We start from the raw sequence: 23481 nt of genomic DNA, 5'->3' as shown, positions 1-23481 counted from the left end.
ATATCTGCTATTTAATCATTTTGCCTTAATAAATAAAATAAATAATAATAATAAATACTACTACTGCTAATAATAAAGATTACTATCACACATTTCAGAGGCGGGGAGGTACTGAGTCTAGTGGCAACAACAGGGGATGAGTAAACGTGTCCACCAGGATTCTATGCCTTGCTCTGCCACTGAGTCAGTGTGTGACTTTGAACAAAATCCATTTGTGTCCCACTTCCCCCCCTCATCTGTAAATGGAAAAATCTCAGTGGTTGTTGTGAGGTTTAATTAATTAATGTTCATATAGTGATCAAAGGCAAAGTATTTCAGATGGGATGTAATCAAGGTTCTGCCCACCTACAATTACTACTACATCCCATGGTATTTTTCACAAGAGAAAGTGTGCTAGCTTTGGTGTCTTTGCCAAATTCCAACTCATCTGAATACATTTGCCTATCTGCATTCTCTCCCTGCATGGTCAATATTTTTCTTGCCCTAAACTGATCCGTAGTTATTGCTTGTACACTCTAAAACAGCTGCTGCGTTCCACTCCAGTGGAGGTTACGCTTCAGCAGTGACTGAAGCAATCCCTACAGCATCTATTTCTCACCTAACTCACAGAGATGTTGTGAGGATTAATTTTATATTTGTCAAATGCTTTGAGATATTTGGAAGAAATATTTTAAAGCCTTGCAAAACATTGCTGGGAATGAAGCTGCAGCCTTTACACGTGGAAAATTGCCATCTATTTTAGTTGCCAGAAGACTGGTCTTATTATTATTTTATTATGGCTTTCCAAATTAAATCTAGAAACAATTTTTTTTAATCGTAAGGAGCACAAACCAGTCTGAATCCATTGATTTCTTATTTTCCACAATCTCTATTTTAAAAGTGAATCCTTCAGAACAAAGATTTTCTTGAAATTCTCTTTTGGGCTAAAAGCTTATAAGTGTTTGGAACAAATATTTATATCAAAGTTACAGATGCTTACAAGAGCTTTATGCTGAAAACATAGGTACCGCTTTATCCTATATTGTGGCAGGTGGCATCCATCACTGGTATGGTAAACATTATATCCACAGCAGTCCTAGAATTTAAAATGTCTAGTTTGCACTCAGACTCATTATGGATTTATTCTTGCAGAAGCAAAGATTTTTATTACCTGCTTGCATAATAATGCTATGATGGGTCTATTCCAGTCTGAATCTCTGAAACAGACTCAGGTTTATGCAAATTACTCACCTGCCTCATAACTCCACTTAGGAATTTGAATGGACAATTTGATGTCATTGCCAGTACACTGTTTATCAGAATTATCTTCTTTATTAGTTCCTTTGGGTGCATCCACAAATGCTGGACAGTCAGAAGGAGATGTACCTTTCCAAGGGCATGCAGTACCCAAATATTCCTTTTCTGCTGTCTGTTTTGTATCTACATTATTTTCTTTTAAATTTGCATTTGAATTTGTTCTGAGTGGAGTCTTGTTTTCTTCTGGGAGCTTTGTTTTAAGTATCTCTGCTATTGACTCTTCATTAGCTATGCCATCTGCTCCATCTGGTGTTAATCTGGGTGAACTGCAATTTATATTGAAGGACAATATTGATCTATGAATTTTTTGGCTTTTAATTTGAAGTCGGTCAATACATACAGAAAGTGACTTGTCAAAGTAATAGATTGTATTTGGACAGTGCTGGGAAATTTTGAAATGAACAGATGAAGTGAATGAAACTGGTGCTTTTTTCCTGTGATTGCTGCCTGGAGGAAACATTCTGTTTTCTTTGTTGTCAATGTTAAAAATCCAGTCTCCATGCCCTTCACATACTTGTGAATAAGATTCAGAAACCTTTAATCTGGTGGCATATCGGTTTATATAAGATTCTTGATTATGCAAAGGTTTGCAGTGCTGAGCTCGTCCTGCATTGTTTGAAGTAGCAGTAGTGTTCATTAGAACATCACCTCCCCAGCATTTCAAACACAGAGAATCAGTAACAGCTACCTGCACTGGGTTGTTAAAAGGTGGAACAACCCGTCTAGCAGTAACTGTTATGGATGCAAATCCTTTTTTATGAGAGTCTGTTCTAGATATGTTGTCATCGAAAGATGCCTGAATTCCTAATCTGCTGGGAAGTAACAAGAATGCTCTATTAATGTTGACTGAACTATCATTAGCCAGAGATTGCTTCGTATGATAAGCATTAGGCTGAGTGATCACAGACTGCATCGGCAAAGCAGACCCATTTTCTTTTGATTTAGTCTCATCAATCAACTGTGAAATGACTATGGATGAAATCATTTTTGTGTTTTGTGATGCCAGAGACTCCTGCAAATGAAAAAGATCCAAATTATTAAAATATTCTATTGTCAAACATATAACTATTTCTCCTTCAGAGTCTATAATAGGGTTTGTTCAAGGTTTCTTGTTAAATTTCTTTTTGTACCAGTTTGCTTTCTGTCATTTTGAAGACATGTTCCTAAAATCAATTCAGAATTGTCTAGAAGAGTTCAGCAAAAATCGGATCAATTTTATGCAAAAATTAAACATTCTAAAACCATTAGTTTGAATGATTAACTGATTCTCTCAGTTGGCGTATCTGGTCCTATGTTTGTCTAACAATATATGTGTCAATGGTGATTGTCAATTTCAAATTATAACCTGCTCTTTCATGCTGATCTACTGAAATATTAAAAGTGCTTTAAGCACTTACTGCCTGTACAAAATGAACAACGTAGGTGTACTGTGATTTTCTGTGGAGTGTTTATGTGGGAGTTGGGTCAGTGCTGCTACACAAAAGCATCACCGTGGGGAAAACTCCTCCATGTTCTCTCCAATAAAAGATATGCACAAATTCCTGTAAGTGCTTTGGATACCATTTAATTCACTAGCTTAATATTTGCTGGGTGCACAAAATAACAGTATAAGGAGGCATATGCCCAAGATTGATTGACAGCAGTCCAGACTCATTTTTCTAACCACAACAACCGCCATCTATCTTAACATAATGTACCTGATGTCCTTAGAGAAGTGTAAGCATGAAGTTTAACTCTACCTACAATTATTATCTAGATGACTGGTTACATAATGTTTATTTCATGCAGAGTATATGGCTCAAATTCTCTGCTGCTGTAAATTGTTACATCTCCACTGAGGTCAATGTTAGCTGCATCAATTTACACCAGCAGGGAATTTGGCCCTATGATCGGAGCATCCTCAGTCCTCACTTAGTCAAAGTTCGCACTGAGTCACAAAGTAAATTCTACACGATTGGAACCATGGTGAATTGTCATCTGAATGACTCTTTTTTTTTTTATTTAAGTGGTTTATGGGACCTATTTTATTGCTCATGAAGTTAGCCAGATTGATAGCCCTGGAAACTCAACTGAAGGTGATACTGCAGTCAGCCAGCATCCAAACTTCTCTACAACAGTTTCACCAGTATACCTCAACCTTGTTCTTGAGGGACAATCTTTTGGGGCAAGTAGGATTTCTTTATATCCCTTCTGTCCTTAATTTTTCTGCAGTATGTGCCATCCAGGCAGCCAATGAGGTGATGGGCTGTGTGATGTAAACACATGTCTACCAGGAACTACACTGAGAAATAAATTCATGTCATCTATGGCACCAAAAAACTGGTCAAAAACATTGATCCTTACCAGTATGGCTAAAGGCAATCCTGTGATCATTAAGTCAAAGGCTCCAATGCCCATTACCCAATTCCCTCAGCCAGCCATCACCTCAGAGTTACAAACACCAGAGTTTTACGAACTGACCGGTCAACCACACACCTCATTTGGAACCAGAAGTATCCAATCAGGCAACAGCAGAGACCAAAAAAAAAAAAAAAAAAAGGCAAATACAGTACAGTACTGTGTTAAAGTTAACCTACTAAAAAAAAATGAAGGGCAATTTTAAGAAAAAAATATTTGACAAGTTTTGACAGAAAACTATTTCTGTGCTTGTTTCATTTAAATTAAGAGGGTTAAAAGCAGCATTTTTCTTCTGCATAGTAAAGTTTCAAAGCTTTATTATGCCAATGTTCGGTTGTAAACTTTTGAAAGAACAACCATAACGTTTTGTTCAGAGTTATGAACATTTCAGAGTTATGAACAACCTCCATTCCTGAGGTGTTCATAACTCTGAAGCTCTACTGTAGTTGTATATTCAGAGATACACTGCTATTATTTGAATTGAACATGAGAGTATTCAGGATGTACATGTTCACATAGTTACATAAATATATATTCAGATATACATGCCAAAATGTTCAATTTAGATAACCACAGTTATGAATATCTGGAGTAAAGTACAGGACATCTTCATATATTAGAATGTACAGTCATTTAATACGCATTTTGTTTATATTACAAAAATAAAACACACATATTGTTTGACTTCATAGCCACAAAATGCTACTCTAATGTCCCTCAACTTACGAGAACCATCCCTGTGTATCTGTAATTGTCCCAGGCATTAGATGACACATTATACACACAAGGTCACAAGGTTCTGGTAAATCGTAAGTAAGGACAGGGCTATGGCAGAATTTTATGGCCTTCTTAAAGTCTTTGCTGAGGCTACTTGCCCTCATCAGATTGGTCATAACAAGAAAGGGGAAGGGTGGCTTACTCACCTGCTTATAAAGATAATCTGCCCCCATCCCCCCACCATTGCCAAGCTGCAAGTAACAACAAGCGTAGTAAGCTTTGGTATCCAGTTAATTATGCAAAGCTTTGGAATTTGTTAGGTAGATGAGGAGAATATGAATATAAAGGGGATGCTGAAAGATGGAAGAATGTTTTATTTTTTTAGAAGGGCTGTGTGCTTTGCAAGAGTTTAGGTGGTATTCAGTACTCTATTCTTATACCACACCTGTCACAATGGTATTTGAGCACCCAAGACTTCAATAATAAAACAATCATATTATACATATATTGACTAATTTGGACAGCAACAGCTGTAAAATATAGCCTGAGAGGGAGAAAATATTCTCCTGAGGTTTAATATTTTGCCTGAAGGCTGACAGCAATCTATTCCATCCAAGGAACTATGTTCACTTCAGAAATGTGTTTATTTCTATTGTTTCTGGCCCTGGAGCCATGTTGTATTTGCTTTACTATCTCTGTTGAAATTTTTCCTGTGCCTTCTCAGACCCTTTTCAACCCCTTCTCTTGACATTATTATTTATTTCTTCTGCAGTAGCACCAGCTCCAGAGCCTCAAACCAGACCATTGAAATCTCAGGTGATCACAGGACCTCCTGCTGTTAGTGTGCTGAGATGGGAGGCTCAGAGTGATAAGTCTGAGGTCCATAGTGTCTCTCCTGTGGAGGAATCCATGCTGAAGACCATCACACTCTGTGCAAACTATTACCCTGTTTGCTGTGGTATTGCCATAACAGGAAAATAGCACAGAATACTGTCTTTTAAATAATCCTCAGATTAAGGTTTGAGGAAGGTAAATTTTTGGGACCTAAACAGCAGACCAAATCCAGGGAAATGTTTCCTATCTTCTAAACTAACTGTTTGTGGCTCTGACAATCCAATATCCTCCCAGCCCCAGGAAATGTATTTTTTCCCTTCCCTAATTTTTTTTCCATGGCTTGAATAATATTTTCTTCCTATTGTATTGTACTATATTTACCTCAACCTGCATTTTTAAGACCTTTGCATGGCTTTCAATCTTCTCAATCTCCCTTCGATTTTTACAGATCTATGAATATAAATGGTCGTTGAAATGCATTATTTTGTATGTCTCTCATGTGCTCCAGCAATTAACATGAAAATTACTTAATTTCTTTTGTTAAGTACAAAACAGATGGAAATCCCATGTAATGGTCCAAATGCAAGTCAGAAACGCTTCTGATTAGTTTCAGCTCATGTAGCAGTATTTTGAATGAGTAAATTATAAAAATAAATAGCAAATAATGTCTCCTCCCAATGTTTTGAGAAGGTAATGAGTCTCTCTGAGCTGGCCCTACATTCTTTTGGGAGTTTGCAAGCTTCATAGTCTTAGTGCAAAAAGAAAGAGTATTCTGGCGAACTGCAAATCCATGACTTTATTTTCAGGGGATCAGAGGATGGGAGTATCCCACACATTGCTTAGATCACTGGTATCATTGGTTGAGTCTGCCTGGTATATTTCTCAAAAACTTACTTTTCTCCAAAATATGCATTTTATTTTTCTTCAACAAGAATATAGATAATAAGATGAATTAAATCTACTGCAAACAGAATCATGACCACTTAGCCATCGTTTTATTTGGCTTTTCTGCTGCCTAAGTTGAGTGTGACTAACCAAAAACAACTGTAAACACACTATATGGAGACAGGGTGATCATTTTTTAAACCTGAATGAATTCTGCTGACTACTATGAAAGCTCAACTGTGGGGTTTTTTGTTTTTACCTTAGTGGAGTCTGATGCTCTCTCTGCAGCATTATCGTGCTGATGGCTTTTGAGTTCTTTTGGATCGTTAGCACCACACTGTTTTTCTCTGATTCCTAGGAGGGGGGTAAAAAGGAAGACATGTTACTGTCAACTACATGATGGTGTAGCTAAAATGAGATATAAAACCGAGTAGAAACAGAAGGCAAAAGGGTATTACTAACTGATTCTGAATGGTCTAGGATCCACTTATCTGAGAGACCGCATCTCCTTGTTTCCAGTGGTTGCACTTTAAACCACACTGTGAGGCTGCTCCCAGGATAGGTTCCAGGACAGTCTCACGCTGTACTGAGGCCTGATCAAAAGCCCCTTGAAGTCAATGGAAGGTCTCCCATTGTCGCCCAGTGGGTTTTGGAGTATGGGCCTTCACAAATTGGCTGTCTTTTGCAGAGTCTGAGACTAGTGTCTGATACAAGACATTATGGACCTTGTTTTTATTTGAACTAAGGACATTATACACTACCCTGGCAGTGCAAAGGAGCCTTAAAAGTCGTCATAAATCGCATTAGTAAATGTCAGTATATTTATCTGGTCTAACTTTTGTTTGGCTGTTGGTTTGAGGGGTTTTTTTAGTTTTCTGGGCCGCATGGTGCCTGGGATTGCTGTAACTGGGCATTCTTTAACACCACACATTGTGAGTCATTTTACATAAACAACGTTTCTTTGCTTCTCGGTGCTTATTTGAAAATGCAAAGTAATAAAATAAGTATTTAAATGGCATAAAATTCCCTCACTCTTCTGCCCAACCAACTCTGCAGTAAAAATTCATGGGAACATAGGCTTTAGTTTTCCCAACACACTGCACAAGGCTGCAGTTTTTACTAAATTTAATTTCATTTTACATACATTGTTCTATTAGCAGAGGAATAGAAGTCAGATCCTCTTACTGTAGAAACTGCTTATTAAACCTCATCTGCAATAGCAGGTCTGAGTCCTTCCCACTGGTGCAGGGATCAGGGGAGGGAGAAGGGGGTGTACTGTGTGACTCCATCTGCTTCAGTGAGAACTGCTCTTCTGAGAGTTCCATTGTGGGAAGGCAGCTGCAAGTTGCAGCTGGGGCTCCCTAGGAGGCCTGCTAGCAGAGGCTGCCCAGAAGGATTCAATGATACAGACTATCTCTTGGAGTGCTCATAGTCCACTTTGAAGGCAGTGCTGACTGGCTGCAGATTTCTTCACACTGCTTCTTATGGGCACAGTTTCCACCACTGGGGCTCTGCTGACATCACTCTGTGGTGGATCTGCTGTGTACAGTACTAGTCACCATATCAAAAGAAGGCTGTTGTTGCCATAGAAAGTGCACAGACATGGAGCAACAAAGATACCAAGGCTGAAGAATCCAGCAATGAGGAGGAGGGTGAAAGGAGTCAGGAAGGAGTGGATTTGAGGGGAGCCAACAGAAGTTCTTGCAAAGATGAAAGACAAAGCTCACGGTGTCATGTTTTACACCAATAAAAGCTCCAAGAAATAGGGTATAAATAGGTAGAGAAATCAGGAATGGTTATGATGTTTGGAATAAGATTCTTTCAGAATTACTTAGCAACACAGAACTCTTGGTGACAAATTAACCCTTCTCAGGTGCCACATAAATAGTAATAACTGCTTCATTCCACCACTAATGAATTCTCTGGAGCTGCCGCTTCCTTGGTTTAAAACACCTGGAGCTGCTGGCACAGAAGTGACTACAAGGGGTTCTCAGCTTTGAAACTCACTCCTCCCCTTTGTCTGAAAGAGGCCGAACAAATCTGCTGACCAGTAGAGGAAGCTGCAAAACCTACAGATGTCCACAATTGTATGGGAAGGGGAGTACAATGTGGGTTGGTGTTTGTAGGGAGAATGGGGTACTTGCAGTGATACATTAAATGTGGATATTTGGATGAAGAGAGAGTGTTGCATGTCATTTAATATTTGTCAAAGGTGCCTCTCCTCTGTGCTTTTTAAAAATATGAATTTTAATAAATAAATGTGGGATAAATGGCCAAGGTAGGTCATGAAAGCAAAATGTAAGAATTAGTTCAGGAGAAAAATCAGAGGTTTGCCAAATGCAATGGTAGTAATTGAAAAGTCATCATTAACCTACAGTTTTCAATTGTTTCCTATTGTAAGTAAAGTGGGAAAACTGCAGTTCTCTCAGATATCTCTGTGAGGCAACTGTGGGTAAATACTGACTTTTTAATGCTAATCACAGTGTATAAGGAAAGCTGGAAGGCTGGATAAAGATAAACCAAAACTGAGCAGGCATGCTGTACCAGATGGTTTTTTCCCCTGTATTTCTCTCAGATGACTTGTATTCAAAGTCCAAGAGAAAGAAGAAACACTACAAGGTCAAACAAGGATAAGATGTCAACGTCCACAGAGAAATATATAAGATGTAAATTATGGCTTTCAAGGTAACCTCTTCTAGCATATGTTTTCACTGCAAAAAATCATGTGTACTCAACTTAACTTAGCAAACTCAAGTTCAACCCTAGGCTCACCTGCAGGCTTTAACTTGAGCTGCTAACCCAAGTTGCCATGTCTTCGCTGATATTTTAACTTGAATCAGCTAACCCGAATTAAATACATCTTTTTTTTCCCCACAGTGAAAACATATCCATAGACAGTTATGGCTACTGTCCACAGATGCAACCTCCCCACAGATCTTCTTGGTGTAGGTTTGTTCAGCCATTTTGTGGTCGGAGAAAGTTAGAAGAGAAGGGGGAAGTGAATGTTTCTCCTGTCTGCTAAATCATTCAGTTTGGGTTTTTTTTGCATCGTGTCCTGGGTAATGACACCCGTATGCTACCATGGGAATCCCAGTGATGGCAGATACTCAGACTTTTGGCAAACAATTTAACAATTGCTGTAATGGATTAATAAAAGTAGTGAATAAACCTCCACCAACTTCCCTGCTATTATTCAAATATATATTCTTGGAAGCCTCACATTTGTTAATTCATGTGAACAGTAAAAACACCAATACTGACCTTATGAAAAGAGCTTGAAGCTCCTCATTTAAAATGAGGACACTGCATGAAATAACAGCAGCTTAGATTAGAAGTAAATGTCAGGCACAGAGCCCCCATACAGGTTCTTGTTGCTGACAAAGTGCTTTGTACTATAACAATTATCATTCAACAAAATATAAAGTTCAATATTTCCCTGACACACAGCTATGGAAGTCATGGCATTTCAAGTATTTCCTATCAGTGTGGGGAGAAAAGAAAGCTTGTTCCTGCCTGATATGAAGTCCTGAGGATTTCTGTTTTATCCCGTTCCACTGTAACCTATTTTCACAAACCCCGTCTTTAAGGCTGAGAAAGACTTTCCTAGTCCCTCAGTACTGTCCAACAGTATCCTCAGGCTCATAGATGGATGCATGCTGAATGTACAGTCCAGTTCGTGAAAAAGGGGGAGGCAGCTGTTGGCATCCTGACCCTTGCGATCTATATTGCACCTTTAACCCTTTTATTTTCTCACAGCACTGTTTGCTGGACGAAATGATACACTCCCTGGCATCTGGACACTAGGGCACAGCCTGTGGTGTTCGTAATTACAGAGTGGAGCTGGAACTGAATCTCTAACTCACAAATGCCTGGATGTCTACCTTGGACCAACTGGTAGCACACTCAGGTGATGTCTGAAATCGGCCTGTTAAAACACAGTGATTGCAAAGATAGGTATGCTGGTGAGAAACAGTTATGTTATGAACCTAAGGAGTACACAGCACAATTTTTACACACCAGGACTCTGTAGAAAGCTTGATAGAAACTCAACCAGACAGGCCACCTTTGGGACTATTACACCAGAACTTCTGTTCTTGACTGGCACTACACTTGTGTAAATGGGCATGCTGCAGAATGACATGGTATACCTTGCTCAGAGCAAGTGCGGTCAAAACAATGGGGCGAATGCCTGTCACTGGAAGAAACTGTGTGGGGGGGCACCAAAAGGCAGTTAGCACCCCAATTTTTAGTAGTGCAAGTTGCACATTTTCATTCAGTTGCCATCTCTGCTGACAACTTTCAAATATACTTCCCCACTACCCTCTGATCTCTTCTTCTCTATGTAAACTCCTATCCATGCTATCGGCACCTCTTTGTGTCACGAGGCCGTGAAGCGTGGGTTCTTCCTTCTAGCTCCCCACTGTAGGTAGTTTGCCTTTATGTGCCATTCAGCCCTCCAGCTGAGAAGCGGTTCGTTAACAAAATGTTCAATGTAGTCCGAAGTCCCAGAGAATCAACCTATCTTCTGAGCTTAATCGCCTCCTGGAATTAATCCACTGTATTTCCCTGCCTCTGTTACTGAGCACTGTCCTGTCCAGTCAAAGTATTCCTGAGGCCTCTAGCCTCCCACAGTCTTTGGCATTTCAGCTCTTCATAGAGTGAGCAAGTGAACCAATGCGTGAGCAAGCAAGCAACCCTGCTTGCTCCCTGTGGCTCCTTCCCTCTTTACTGAGTTCTCAGCCTATTTATACGTCCCAGGAGTCTGCTGAGTTTTCACCTGATGCTTTTCGTCCCACCCTGTCTGGCTGACAAGTAACTACCTAATTACCACCATGGTGAAGTGAATTTGACTAACTGGACCTTTAGCCCTTTCTTGTGCGTTCAGCCCATCTCATATACTTTATGCCTTGACTTGGCCTGTGTTGCCCTCATCTTACCTTTCTTTAAGTCTCTCCTCAGAATAAACTTCTCAGAATCCTTCAACTGTAGTTCTCTCTTAAATAAGGGTTTAGTAGAGAAATGTGGGAACGCACACACATTGAAACTAACAAGAAAGCTGTTAAACATCTCCACTCAATCATCTGCTTTTTGTTGATCCTCAATCCTTATCCTATATCTCCAAATTGTCTGTTTAAATAGTAAGTATTCAAGGACATGGACTTTTTTTGGCTGTCTGTAAAACACTTAGCACTATATAAATAATTTCTAGCACTTATAAATAACATTAGAAAGAGAAAATTCACCTTCATTGATTTCACTGATCATATTTAACTAAAGATTTAGAAACCATACAAGGTCTTTTATCAGCTGATAAATGTTATGTACAAGTGGCACAAAACCGACAGTTTAAGATCCAAAAATATCTCAGAGGGAAGTCAGCCTCCTAGCCTTCCACTTCTGTGGCTAAAGAGTGTCACAAAGTTCTAAATTGCACCTAACTCACTGGAATGTTTACACTGTTTGTTACTAGGACAGTTATATTAGGATTCCATCTTCAAAACTTTCATGGTAATTAACAGCAGTTGTTTTGGTTTGACATTGATGTTTGAAGATGCTTGTAACTTATACATTAAAAACCAAAATTATCTCAGGTATAATTTAAAACTTTTGTTTAAAGCATTTTATCTATAGATAAGACAGCCATACAACTCTCCCGCCCCAAGCTATATGCATATATTTATATATAGGATCATTCAAAGACATGTAAGGAGTTTTATTTAAACTGTTTAAAACAGTTTGGGTTTTTTTTTTTCTTAATACTTATTTAACTCAAAAACCTGAAAAACACTTGGGGAAAAGATGTAATCATCACAGGTCCAGTACCCCAGCCTCCACAATGGCTAAGGCTAAGAAAGCTCCCAGTGCACATCTCAGATCTGCAGTGAGTCATCCAGCAAAACCAGGGAAGACCAGTGAACACCCGATTTGACATTCCTGATATTTCTAAGCCCTGATCTACGCTTAAAAGTTCTGCCAGCATAGCTATGTCAGTTAGGAGTGTGAAACAAGTCAGCAACTAACCAACATTGCTGTGCCAGCAAAAGCCTTAGCGTAAAGGCTGCTATACTCGCAAAAAGTTCTTTAGCGAGTACAGCTTATTTTATTTGTTGAACTGGTATAAGCTATACCAGCCACCACCTGCAGGGGTCAAGAAGGGATTCCCTTCCTCCTCCTTCCCCCCCGCCAATGTATTCAGTTTTTGTTTGTTTTTGTTTTTTAACCTCCTTCCTCTGAAGCTTCAAGGATGGCCAGAGCTGGAGGAGGGACATTGGATGGGGTGGCCCAAGGCTCTGAGGTGGCACTGAGCATTCTTTCTCCCTCAGATGTTTGGCTGACTGGTTCTTGTTCACACGCTCACAGTCTAACTAATCACCTTATGTGAGGTCAGGAAGAAATTTTCCCTCAGGTCAGATTGGCAGTGACCTTGGGGGGTTTCGACTTCTTTTGCAGCATGTGGGTATGGTTGACTTGGACATTGGTGCATCTCAATCCCTCCTATTCTTTTCCTGTGGCACACAGTAGTCTAGTCTCCTGTGGGCTGTAATACTTTGGTCTAATTTCAGCTGTTGGGTTAATGTGCAGTTGCTGGGTGGTGTTGGTAGATATATAGGAGGGCAAACTAGATATTTTGGTGGTCCTTTGTGGCCTTAAACTCTGTGACTCAAAGTTCTTTTGCTGGTGTAGACTCATAAACAATATAAGCTATATCTCTCCACTAGTGGGAGTTTGCTGGTATAGCTAGCTCAGGAAATCCTTTCTAATGTAGAAAAAGGCCTAAGGTAAAAGCCAAACGAGAATAAATGACAAAGACAAATTTACTTAACACTTTTCAGGTTTCCTTATATTTCATCAAGAAGCAAATAAAATTGCATTTTTCTTTAATTGCAGGCCATCTTTATTAAAACAAAAACGTACAACCAAACTGAGGTCAACATTTAAAATGGGAATAGAGGTAGGCAAATGCTGAATATTTTTGAAAATGCAATCCTGCATATATAAACCCTATATTCCCCATCTGGGGTTTGCCCCAAGCAGCTACACTGAGGTGAAAACTACCTGTGCTGTATGTCCACAAGACAAAAAAAACACACCTATTTTTTGCAGTCATAGCCTTAATGAGCATTAAGAGGGTTTTTCAATTGAGTTAATAGGCCCAGAGAGAGAGAAGGCATCAGCACCGCTATTGTATCTCTTTCAGCATCTCTACACAGAGCAACAGACAGAAGTTTATAATGTGAATCAGAGTGAAGTATGTGGTTTAATTGAGGAATATAATTGCAGCCGTCTCCTTCTTTTGATTCCTTTTTGCAAACTGATTCACTCTGTGCAGAGAAAAGAAATTAAAAATTAAAACCAAAACCCAACCACCCCAAAATGAAGTGCTTCAAGTCTGTGCTAAAGAAGTACACCTCTACCCTGATATAACACTGTCCTCGGGAGCCCAAAAATCTTACCGCGTTATAGGGGAAACCGCGTTATATCGAACTTGCTTTAATCTGCCGGAGTGCGCAGCCCTGCCTCCCCTTCCCTCCTCCCCCAGAGCACTGCTTTACTGCGTTATATTCAAATTCATGTTATATCGGGTCGCATTATATCGGGGTAGAGGTATATCAATATTTTAATGCAGCTTCATTGGGGAAGTTTTTCAAAACAGAGTAAACAAAACAACTTGAAGTCAGTCCTCTCTGCAAGAGGATTCATTGTGTAAGCAAAGTAGAAAATTATTTTCTTAAGATGTCAGGATAAATTTACTTTTATTACAAGGAGCATCGTGAGATTTGTTAACTGAATTATCTTTCACTGCTTGCACATCTTGAAGCAGTAGCTGACTGCCTGCAGAGATGATTACAGGATCTGCCATGAAACGGACGAATGAGTTCTGGTCTGCTATCAGAAAGCCAAAAGTCGTAAATCTCTCATTATATGTGCCATTAGAAGCAAGGCTCTCATCAGGGGGCTAGCAAGATGCCATTGGCATAGGACCTATATCTTGAAGTCTGCTTTCATTCTACATTGCTATTATTTTGTATCCCTACTTAACAAAATAAAGTGCCTTCTTTATGGAATTACCCGCAGCTTATCAGCCATCCAGAATTATTTTAACAAGGTAGTCCCTTTTTTAAAAATTTCTATTTGTGTAGGGAGGAACCCAAGCATGTGGTACCCTTTGCAGTACTGGGTTATGCTAACAGACCTTCTCAGCTCCCTGTAGTGACGAACTCTCCTCATCTGCTGAGGCCCATCTACTCTCTGAGTATAATGCAGGACAATGATTCCAATGGAGGGATGAAAAGAAGATATTACGGCAAGGTTTTCAATGGTATGGAAAAGATGTCTTTAGCTCAAATAACATTGTCCATCACAGCTTCCTCAGGCAGCTTTTCTGACATGCTTCATTTACAATCATGAAAGCTAGATAGGCATGCGGCAGAGGCTTGCTTAGGTCAAAAAGGTAAAATACCTGAGAGATGTGCAGAGGTGGGAGGTTCAGTCTGGATGGTGTTATATAGTCAGTTCAGTCGGCATTGTTATTTTTCCTCAGTGCTTGAATTGTAGGGTTGGGATAAAAGGTGATTATGTCACACACATCCATTTCTGACTGTGGCTGTCAGAGAGCTGAGATAAAGTGGGAGCGCTCGAAAACTACACTCTTACTTTTTTCTTCAGTTCCAGTTCCCCCATTATCATCCATATACCCTCTTCCTTCCATCGTTGAGCTGTACCCAGCCTACAGCAACAGTGTGGGGAACTAGAAGAATGGCGCATGCTAACCTCCACCCTTCTGAATGAAACATCCTACCCACCACACTCTCTTCTGAGCCAAGGGGCTTAAAGCCACTATGCTTCTCCCACTCAGTAACTCACAGACCTATGTAACATGCAACTGATGCGTCTGGTCTTGGGAATCTATTTTTCCAACCCCACTGCAACCAGGTTAGGAAACACAGATGATTTCCAAGATTAAAACAAAATGTAATCATATAAAAATAAAACAGAATGTAAGCGGATTTTGTGCTTATCTCTAGTTTCAACAAGAGATAGCTCGTAATTGTGTTTTTTTTTAATCACTGAAGCTTTAAATTTAAAAGTGGTAGAGAGTGTAGAAAAGCTGGATATTATGGCTTAAATGTTAAGGCCCCAATTCTTTAACTTTCTATTCTTTTAGAAAATACTAGTAGTTAAATAACCCCTGTAGAATTTAATTTAAAAAAAATCACAAGTAGCAGAGAAAATCACAAAGAATGACATTGAGTTGCCACCGAATTATATTTGATTTTGGAGCTGTTACCAGAATTAAAAGTTCTCAATTGTTAGCCGTTCTATCTGTTACCTCCATCTAAGCAGGATAGTTCATACTAGGCAATGACTCTAGCATTTTCAAGAAGCTAGTTGCTTAGCAACAAACCAAAATTTCATTCAAACCTAAAACCTCAGACCCCAAATTGCCACATTCAACAGCAAAAAAAAGCAGCAAAAAAAAAAGAGATTATATTTTTTATCTCCTAAACGACTTTCCCTATTCTGCAATGTGACAACTACGCACGAGCATTAAATGGATTTAAGGCCAATACTGCAAACATTTACATATGCAAGTAACTTTACTCACAACAGTAGGCCCAAAGTTATTGCCATGCATAAGTATTTTCATGACTGGACTTTTAAAGAGTGACTGTTGGGTTAAACATCACAGGCCACATTCTCTGCTGGCATAAGTGCACTGAAACCAGTAGAGTTATGCTAGCAGAGAATTTGTCACTGTGTATTTAAAAAAAGATGATTTTTTCCCTTATTACTGATGCACTATTCAAACAAAGAATTTTACAAATCTAATTTACCATTTACACTATGCTTTCTCTGTTGGCTTTTTGCATTTCTTTCTGCTTGGGCACATTTTTTCTTGTCAGCTTATTCTTTGCCCTTTATGTTCTCATGTAATAATATTATAATGCATAGGCTGAAAACACTGCAATGCATACTTTTTTAAATATCTGTGTCCATTAGGACTTTAAAAATCATGGAAATATTTGTATTGATGTTACAAATGTAAAATTTTGTCTTGTAAAATTTTAAGGGAGGATTTTCAAAGCACAAAGGTGAGTTAGGTGCTTAAGTTTGACTCAACAGTGTCTCTCTAGTAGTTTGCCCTCAGTATTGTTTTACCTTTGTTTTGATTAATTATGCTGAACACATGTCATGTGTACAATCGCTTATTAAGTGATTACTATAGTGGTCACCCTTAAATCTTGCCAGCTATTCTTTACAATGCATTGGAGAACGAAATTTTTTTACCTCAGGTTGCATTATTTTAAGTATTTCCTATAGTAACTAATGCACAGTTTAGATAATGTTAAGCCTGTAAGTGCTAAGGTAACCAGATCTATTTGTCTAAGAAAGCAAAACCAGAAAGTTTTTAAGGGTGGCCATTGTACAGATAGCCCACTGGCTCCTATTTTAAGTACATGTATTAATCAAAGCTTGGAAGTTTCACTTGTTCTCTCTATGAAGAATCAAGGACTAACCACTCACAGAGCCCAAGTGTATCACAAATTGAAAAGCAATTTGTATTTTGTCAATCCCAACTTCCACACAAATTCCATTCAATTCAATGACAGTTTGCCACTAGCTTCAATGGGACCAGAATTTAGCTGAGAGTCTCAAGTCATAACATAACTTTATGACAACTAGTTAAAGCAAGTATACTCTGCTGATTCTGCTTAGGAAACTTCTTAAGTCATTATAGGGGTTTTCTGAAATGATAACTAGTGGCAAACTCACTGATTAAGAACCATGGAAAGTCTTATAGGCCAATATACACTATTTAAAGGATTGACCTGGAGTACAAGTATTGTAGGCTGATGACCCAGTCTTGGAAATACTTACTGCTGAGTATAATGCTTACATGGGATTGTAATCATTAGCAGAGATGCTGGAGAATCAGGCTCTCAGGTATTGGTGAGGGAGTGACTTCTGCAGCAGTTAAGCTGAGCCGTAGGCTGGAATAATTTTAGAACATGAATAGTTTCTATCATCACAAGGTGAAGATTTTCAGGCCCATATGAGCCAAAGGGATAGCCGATTGATATGCTCCCTTATATGAAACCTCTCTGAAGTATTTAAAGATAAAAAAGAGAAAAGGGGTTCTTTCTGCCTACCATTTTTCAAAAAAATTATTAAAGTGTGTGAAGTCAAGACCTATGAATTTTGCACTGTGGGAAAAACTCACCTAAGTTCCGAAAGCCTGAACAAGGTTTATGCACTACTGAATCCTACTTAAGTCCCTTTTCAACACCTAAATTTTGATTATGGTGTGATTTTCTGTGAGGAAAATCTGACTGAAACACTTTGGTTTGTCTTGGCATTAATCTCTACCTCTACTTGAGCTGTTGTGCTTCTCATGAGAGCTGTAGTTCCGGGTCCCTGATGTCCCCATTCTGCGTTCTGCGCCCATGATGTATCACCTTCTCTCCTTGTGGCTGAGCTGCAGGTTGCCTCATGGGAGACATACACCATGGGAGATCAAGCAGATGCAGAAATGAATGTCAACTTGAAATGAACCATTTCAAATGGGGAAGGCGGAAACATTTTGTTTTGATCCAAAATGTCAATACAAAGCATTGCAATATTTCCAAATAAAAATTCTTCTGAACTTTTTGTTTTGTGAAAAATTTCAATATTTTGACTTCTTGTCCCAATTTAGGAAGAAAATAAATGTCAAAATATCAGAATTTCGCACAGGATAGTATTCTGTCTTTTGATCAGCTCTAGTGACTACATCTTGGATTTGTCCCCACAGACCTTCAGGCGGTGCACAGAGCTTCAGATCAATTGGGACTAACTGCAAGTGCTTTTACACAGCATGTCAGGTTATTTAGAAAACTAAACCCCATCCTTGGGCTAACAGCATTTTGTTTGAGATATTATAAAAGCCTGAATAATTGATGGGCTTTGCTGCAGTTCAGTAACATTATATCAGAGGAAGAGAAAGTTCTAAAATGGAGAGTCTTCTAATGAGAATGAAGTATATTTGAAAGAAATCTACATCAATAATTTTGCAATGACAGTATTCATTGAGCACAACACTGAAAATCTGTAACAAACAGAACACATGTAGAATGTATTCATTACATTTTGTGTGTGTCATGTATGTATCAACCTATGCTGCTGCACAATAATACAATTATTTTTCATAATTTCAAAAACCTGGAAAGATCTGTTGTTCCTTCCATTAGTTTGCATAGCTGACATGTTTTCCACACAGTCAAAAAGCTTATCTGTGGATAATCTGGCAGACCTTCCACACAGCAGAAAAAAATGGAGAACAACACGATCAGTTCTAAGGATGGGATCAGAGCACTCTTTGATGGCCAGCCCATAAAGAAGATAAAATATATCAAGTGACAACCAACCATGGTCAAAGTGACATGTAGAGGCCTGTTTTTTTTCTTTTACAGCTCAAACTTCTTGTTTTCTTTTCTCCATGCCACAAGTCTGCAGTTTGGCGGGCGAGGATGGTGTCAGGACATATGTAGACACTGATTCATTACAAATTGTTGCACAACCTAGAAGAGCTGAGGAGATAGTGCTGATTTTTACCATGGTAGAATTTATTGTAAATTAGAATTTTACTAATTAGAATAATCTTTAATGGATTAACCTGAGGTTCAGCCATTACTTTAACTTCAATTAATCACAAAGACTAAGTTCAAATAATGTCAAGGGTCTGAGAAACCCACAAGTGCAAGAAAATTCAGAGCTTACTCTCTTGCACAATTCTTTATACGTTCTGTTGTTCCCAGTCTTTACAACACGTACTGATGTTATGTAAGGTCACACACTGTTCAAAGCCAAATATAATAGTAGACATAACTGAGTGAATTAAGTGCTGTATCTTACCCATAATGGAATTGCTTGGTTTCTGGAGGTCACCACCTCTTTTAACAGATCAAAAATATAGGGTTTTTATGGATCAGATTTTTTTTAAAAAGTCTTTTAAAACACCTGTGAAATAAGTAAAAATGTAAATTAATGTAAATAAGTATTTGGACAATTTTAAAATTGGGTATTATACGTCTGTCGTATAAGGTCAAACCATTCTTAAGCACTTTGATTTTAAAGGGTTAATTTTTTTGATACCCAAGCGCATACATGCGTCTTTGGAGGAACAATATAGATCTGTAACTTGTTACCACATTTATTCAGTATCACATTACTGCATTTGCCATAGTAAGTTTGATACTGACACTTGACAGATATTTTTAAAGCTGAATAAGCACTTAAATACAGTCTAATCCACCTCATTTGGTGTATATGGACAATCTATGCACCTATGGAATTTTTAAATAGGTGACTGAGGACCAGGTGTGTCTGTGCCTTGGGAATACGTGTAAGCTTTTTAGACATGGTGGACATGGGTGTGGGTTTAGGAGCTTTACAGAGATTTTCAGTTTATTTCAAAGAGAATTGCCTTCTTTAGTTATGCCATTTCTTTTAAAGGTAATGGCCCTGATCCTCAGCTAGGGTAAATCAGTATAGCTGTATTAACTTCAGTGGAGCTACATTGATTTCAGCAGCTGAGGATAAGACCCAATATCATAAAATAATAACTAGCTCTCGTAGAGCGCTTCTCAGATGTAAAGCAGAATGTACTTTACAAATGAGGTCAGCATCATTATCCCTATTTTACAGATGTGGAGACTGAGACACAGAAAGAAGAAGTGACTTATCTGAGGTTACCCAATAGGCCAGTGGCAGAGTGGGGAATACAGTCCAGGTCTCCTGAGTGCCAGTCCAGTGCTCTACCTACTAGGCCATTCTTCCTCCTGAATTGTTCTACCATATTTCTGGGGCCCTTTTGAAATTAATGGATATTACTTGTATCATACTGACAGGGCTGGATTAAAGTAGAAACTAGGGCTGTCAAGTGATTAAAAAAATTAATCGTGATTAATCGCGCTGTTAAACAATAATAGAATACCATTTATTTAAATATTTTTGGATATTTTCTACATTTTCAAATATATTGATTTCAATTACAACACAGAATACAAAGTGTACAGTCTTCACTTTATATTTATTTCTATTGCAAATATTTGCACTGTAAAAAACAAAAGAAATAGTATTTTTCAATTCACCTAATACAGGTGCTGTAGTGCAATCTCTTTATCATGAAAGTTGAACTTACAAATGTAGAATTATGTACAAAAAAACCCCCTGCATTCAAAAATAAAACAATGTAAAACTTTAGAGCCTACCAGTCCACTCAGTCCTACTTCTTGTTCAGCAAATCGCTCAGACAAACTAGTTCGGTTACAATTTGCAGGAGATAATGCTGCTCACTTCTTGTTTACAATGTCACCTGAAAGTGAGAACAGGCGTTCGCATGGAACTGTTGTAGCCGGCGTAGCAAGATATTTACATGCCAGATATGCTAAAGAGATATGCTAAATATGCGTATGCCCCTTCATGTTTCCACCACCATTCCAGAGGACATGCATCCATGCTGATGACGGGTTCTGCTTGATAATGATTCAAAGTACAGCAGACCGACGCATGTTCATTTTCATCATCTGAGTCAGATGCCACCAGCAGAAGGTTGATTTTCTTTTTTGGTGGTTCGGGTTCTGTAGTTTCTGCATTGGAGTGTTGATCTTTTAAGACTTTTGAAAGCATGCTCCAAACCCCATCCTGCTCAGATTTTGGAAGGCACTTCAGATTCTTAAACCTTGGGTCGAGTGCTGTAGCAATCTTTATAAATCTCATATTGGTACCTTCTTTGCATTTTTCAAATCTGCTGTGAAAATATGAACATGTGCTGGGTCATCATCTGAGATTGCTATAACATGAAATAGATGGCAGAATCTGGGTAAAACAGAACAGGAGACATACAATTCTCCCCCAAGGAGTTCAGTCACAAATTTAATTAACACATTTTTTTAAACAAGATCATCAGTATGGAAGCATGTCCTCTGGAATGGTGGCCAAAGCATGAAGGGGCACACACATGTTTAGCATAACTGGCAGGTAGATACCTTGCAGCGCTGGCTACAAAAGTGCCATGCGAAAGCCTGTTCTCACTTTCAGGTGACACTGTAAATAAGAAGCAGGCTGCATTATCTCCCATAGATGTAAACAAACTTGTTTGTCTTAGTGATTGGCTGAACAAGAAGTAGGACTGAGTGGACTTGTAGGCTCTAAAGTTTTACATTGTTTTGTTTTTGAGTGCAGTTATATAACAAAAAAAAATCTACATTTGTAAATTGCACTTTCACGATAAAGAGATTGCACTACGGTACTTGTATGAGATTAATTGAAAAATATTATTTCTTTTATCATTTTTACAATGCAAATATTTGTAATAAAAAATAATAATATAAAGTGAGCACTGTACACTTTGTATTCTATGTTGCAATAGAAATCAATATATTTGAAAATGTAGAAAAGCATCCAAAAATATTTAATATATTTCAATTGGTATTCTATTATTTAACAGTGCAATTAATCATGATTAATTTTTTTGAATTAATTGTATGAGTTTACTGCGATTAATCAACAGCCTCAGTAGAAACACTAGAGGCTAATGCTTACAGCCCAAGTTCCTAGAGCCAGATGATTACTTCAGAATTTAAGCTTTCATTTAAAAGAAAAAGTAAGTTCCTGCCCTCTGGCTAGGGAGAAGATCTTGAAAATGTGACCTGAGTGTAACCGATACAGTATCATCTGCCTGAGCCTACAGACAGCTGGAAAAAAAACAGCCCTTAGATGTCTGCACTGCCCCAGGTATCTCAGTGGAGTGGTAACTCCAAGACCCACTTCTCTGGAGGATCTTACCAATACCATCCCAAGCTGAGGACTGTTTGTGTGACAAGAAAAGACAAGTGCAATGGATCCAGCCCACCCACCCAGCTTCACCTTGGCTACTGGAATAAATACTGAGAGCCCACCTTTCTTCATCTGTTGGGGGTTGGAGAGGAGAAGGGACCCCTGCTGCCACTCTTGGAGAAAGAAAGGGATCCCATGCTTCTGCTCCCATCTCTCTTGGAAGGGAGAAGGCTCCCCTTGCCATAACATTACCACTCTGTGGGTATGTCTCCACTGCACACCACTGGCAGCTGTGAGTAGGCTACACGTAGCTACACACTGCAGTGAAAAGCAGGCTGCAGCCACACTATGGTGTTACTACATGTGGTAGGGAAAGGTTCGGAGCCTTTCCCTGGTGCCTCCCCCCAGCAGAGCCTTTCCCTGCAGCTGGGAAAGATTCAAGCAGCAGGACACTGCGCTGATAAAAAATAGCAGTGTAGATCATGCCTGAGCATATAGAGAGCTTTGTAGGGCACATACCCAATAGCTCTGGCACGTCTTCACTCACCTAAGCAGTGCCTCACTATCTACACTGCTGTTTGTACCCATGCTGGGACGGGCATGCAGTGTATGTACTCTACACTGCTGTAAGGAATGTGCAATGTACACATACCCTATCTGGAGGATGGGACCATCTGGAAAATGGCACAGAGGCAGGGCCGCAGTGCAGGGGTGGGACTCTGGAGGCACAGCAATTGTGAGCTAAGCATGTCACCGTGTGACTAGGGCAGTTGTGCCCAAACTTGTTTTCTCTCACACCCCCGCCCCCCCGTTACAAGCAATGGAACGTGTCCGCACCCCCTGGACTGGGAGTGGAGTCGCGGCTGGGGCCGGAGCTGAGGCCAGGGAGCTGTGGACAGGGTGGGGGGCTGGAAGCAGAACTGTGGCTGGAGGCCAGGAGTGGGGGCCAAACCATGGCCAGGAGTCAGGTCTGGGAGAGGGGGTCAGGGGCCGAGAAAGCTGGGGGCCATGGGCCGGGAGCAGGCCCAGGAGCAGGGGCCGGCGGCTGAGCCAAAGCCAGGAGCGGGGGCCAGGAGAGGAGCTGGGGTGCAGCTGCGGCTTGGGGCTGGAGCCAGGGATAGAGTAGGGCTTGGTGGCGCTATCTGCCTATCCACTGTGGGGGCTGGCCTAGGCCTTGCTGCACCCCCCTAAAGTTCTTCCATGCCTCCCTAGGAGGTCATGTCCCACAGTTTGGGGACCACTGGCCTTGGGCCATGGATTGCTTTCAGTCCAGCTCTGAATGCTGAGGGGAAGAGGGTGAAGTAACTGTTCCCTTAAATGAAATTGGGCCCAGCTCTCCTGTTCCAGTCCAGGTGCACCCAAGGCTGGTGTAATAAGAAGGTCGGAGCTGCCCCTGGGAGTTGTAAATGAGAGACAGCCCAAAAGCAAGAGAGTTCAAAACCCAGAACAAAAAACACCAGAGGGATCAGAGAGTTCAGCACCCAAAGCCCCAAGAGAAGTAGAGAGACTTCAGAAGAAGAGCAGAGGCTGAGG

At 39.7% G+C, this 23481-nt stretch overlaps 1 protein-coding gene across 3 annotated transcripts in view; it reads right to left on the bottom strand.

The window, feature by feature from the left end:
* Nucleotides 1–23481, bottom strand: part of C7H10orf90 (chromosome 7 C10orf90 homolog) — a 182281-nt gene that overhangs the window by 48786 nt on the left and 110014 nt on the right. For all 3 annotated transcript variants that reach the window (XM_034776242.1, XM_034776241.1, XM_034776240.1), the window contains 2 exons: nt 6389–6483; nt 1231–2308 (listed from right to left, as the gene is read on the bottom strand). In XM_034776242.1, the coding sequence (XP_034632133.1) occupies nt 1231–2281 (1051 nt within the window). In that variant the 5' untranslated portion in view covers nt 2282–2308; nt 6389–6483. The remainder of the gene's footprint in view (nt 1–1230; nt 2309–6388; nt 6484–23481) is intronic.

This window comes from Trachemys scripta, chromosome 7 (assembly GCF_013100865.1).
Source record: "Trachemys scripta elegans isolate TJP31775 chromosome 7, CAS_Tse_1.0, whole genome shotgun sequence".
Lineage (NCBI taxonomy): Eukaryota > Metazoa > Chordata > Testudines > Emydidae > Trachemys > Trachemys scripta.
The sequence above is the reverse complement of the archived record's forward strand: the minus strand, read 5'-3'. Positions and strand labels throughout refer to the sequence as shown.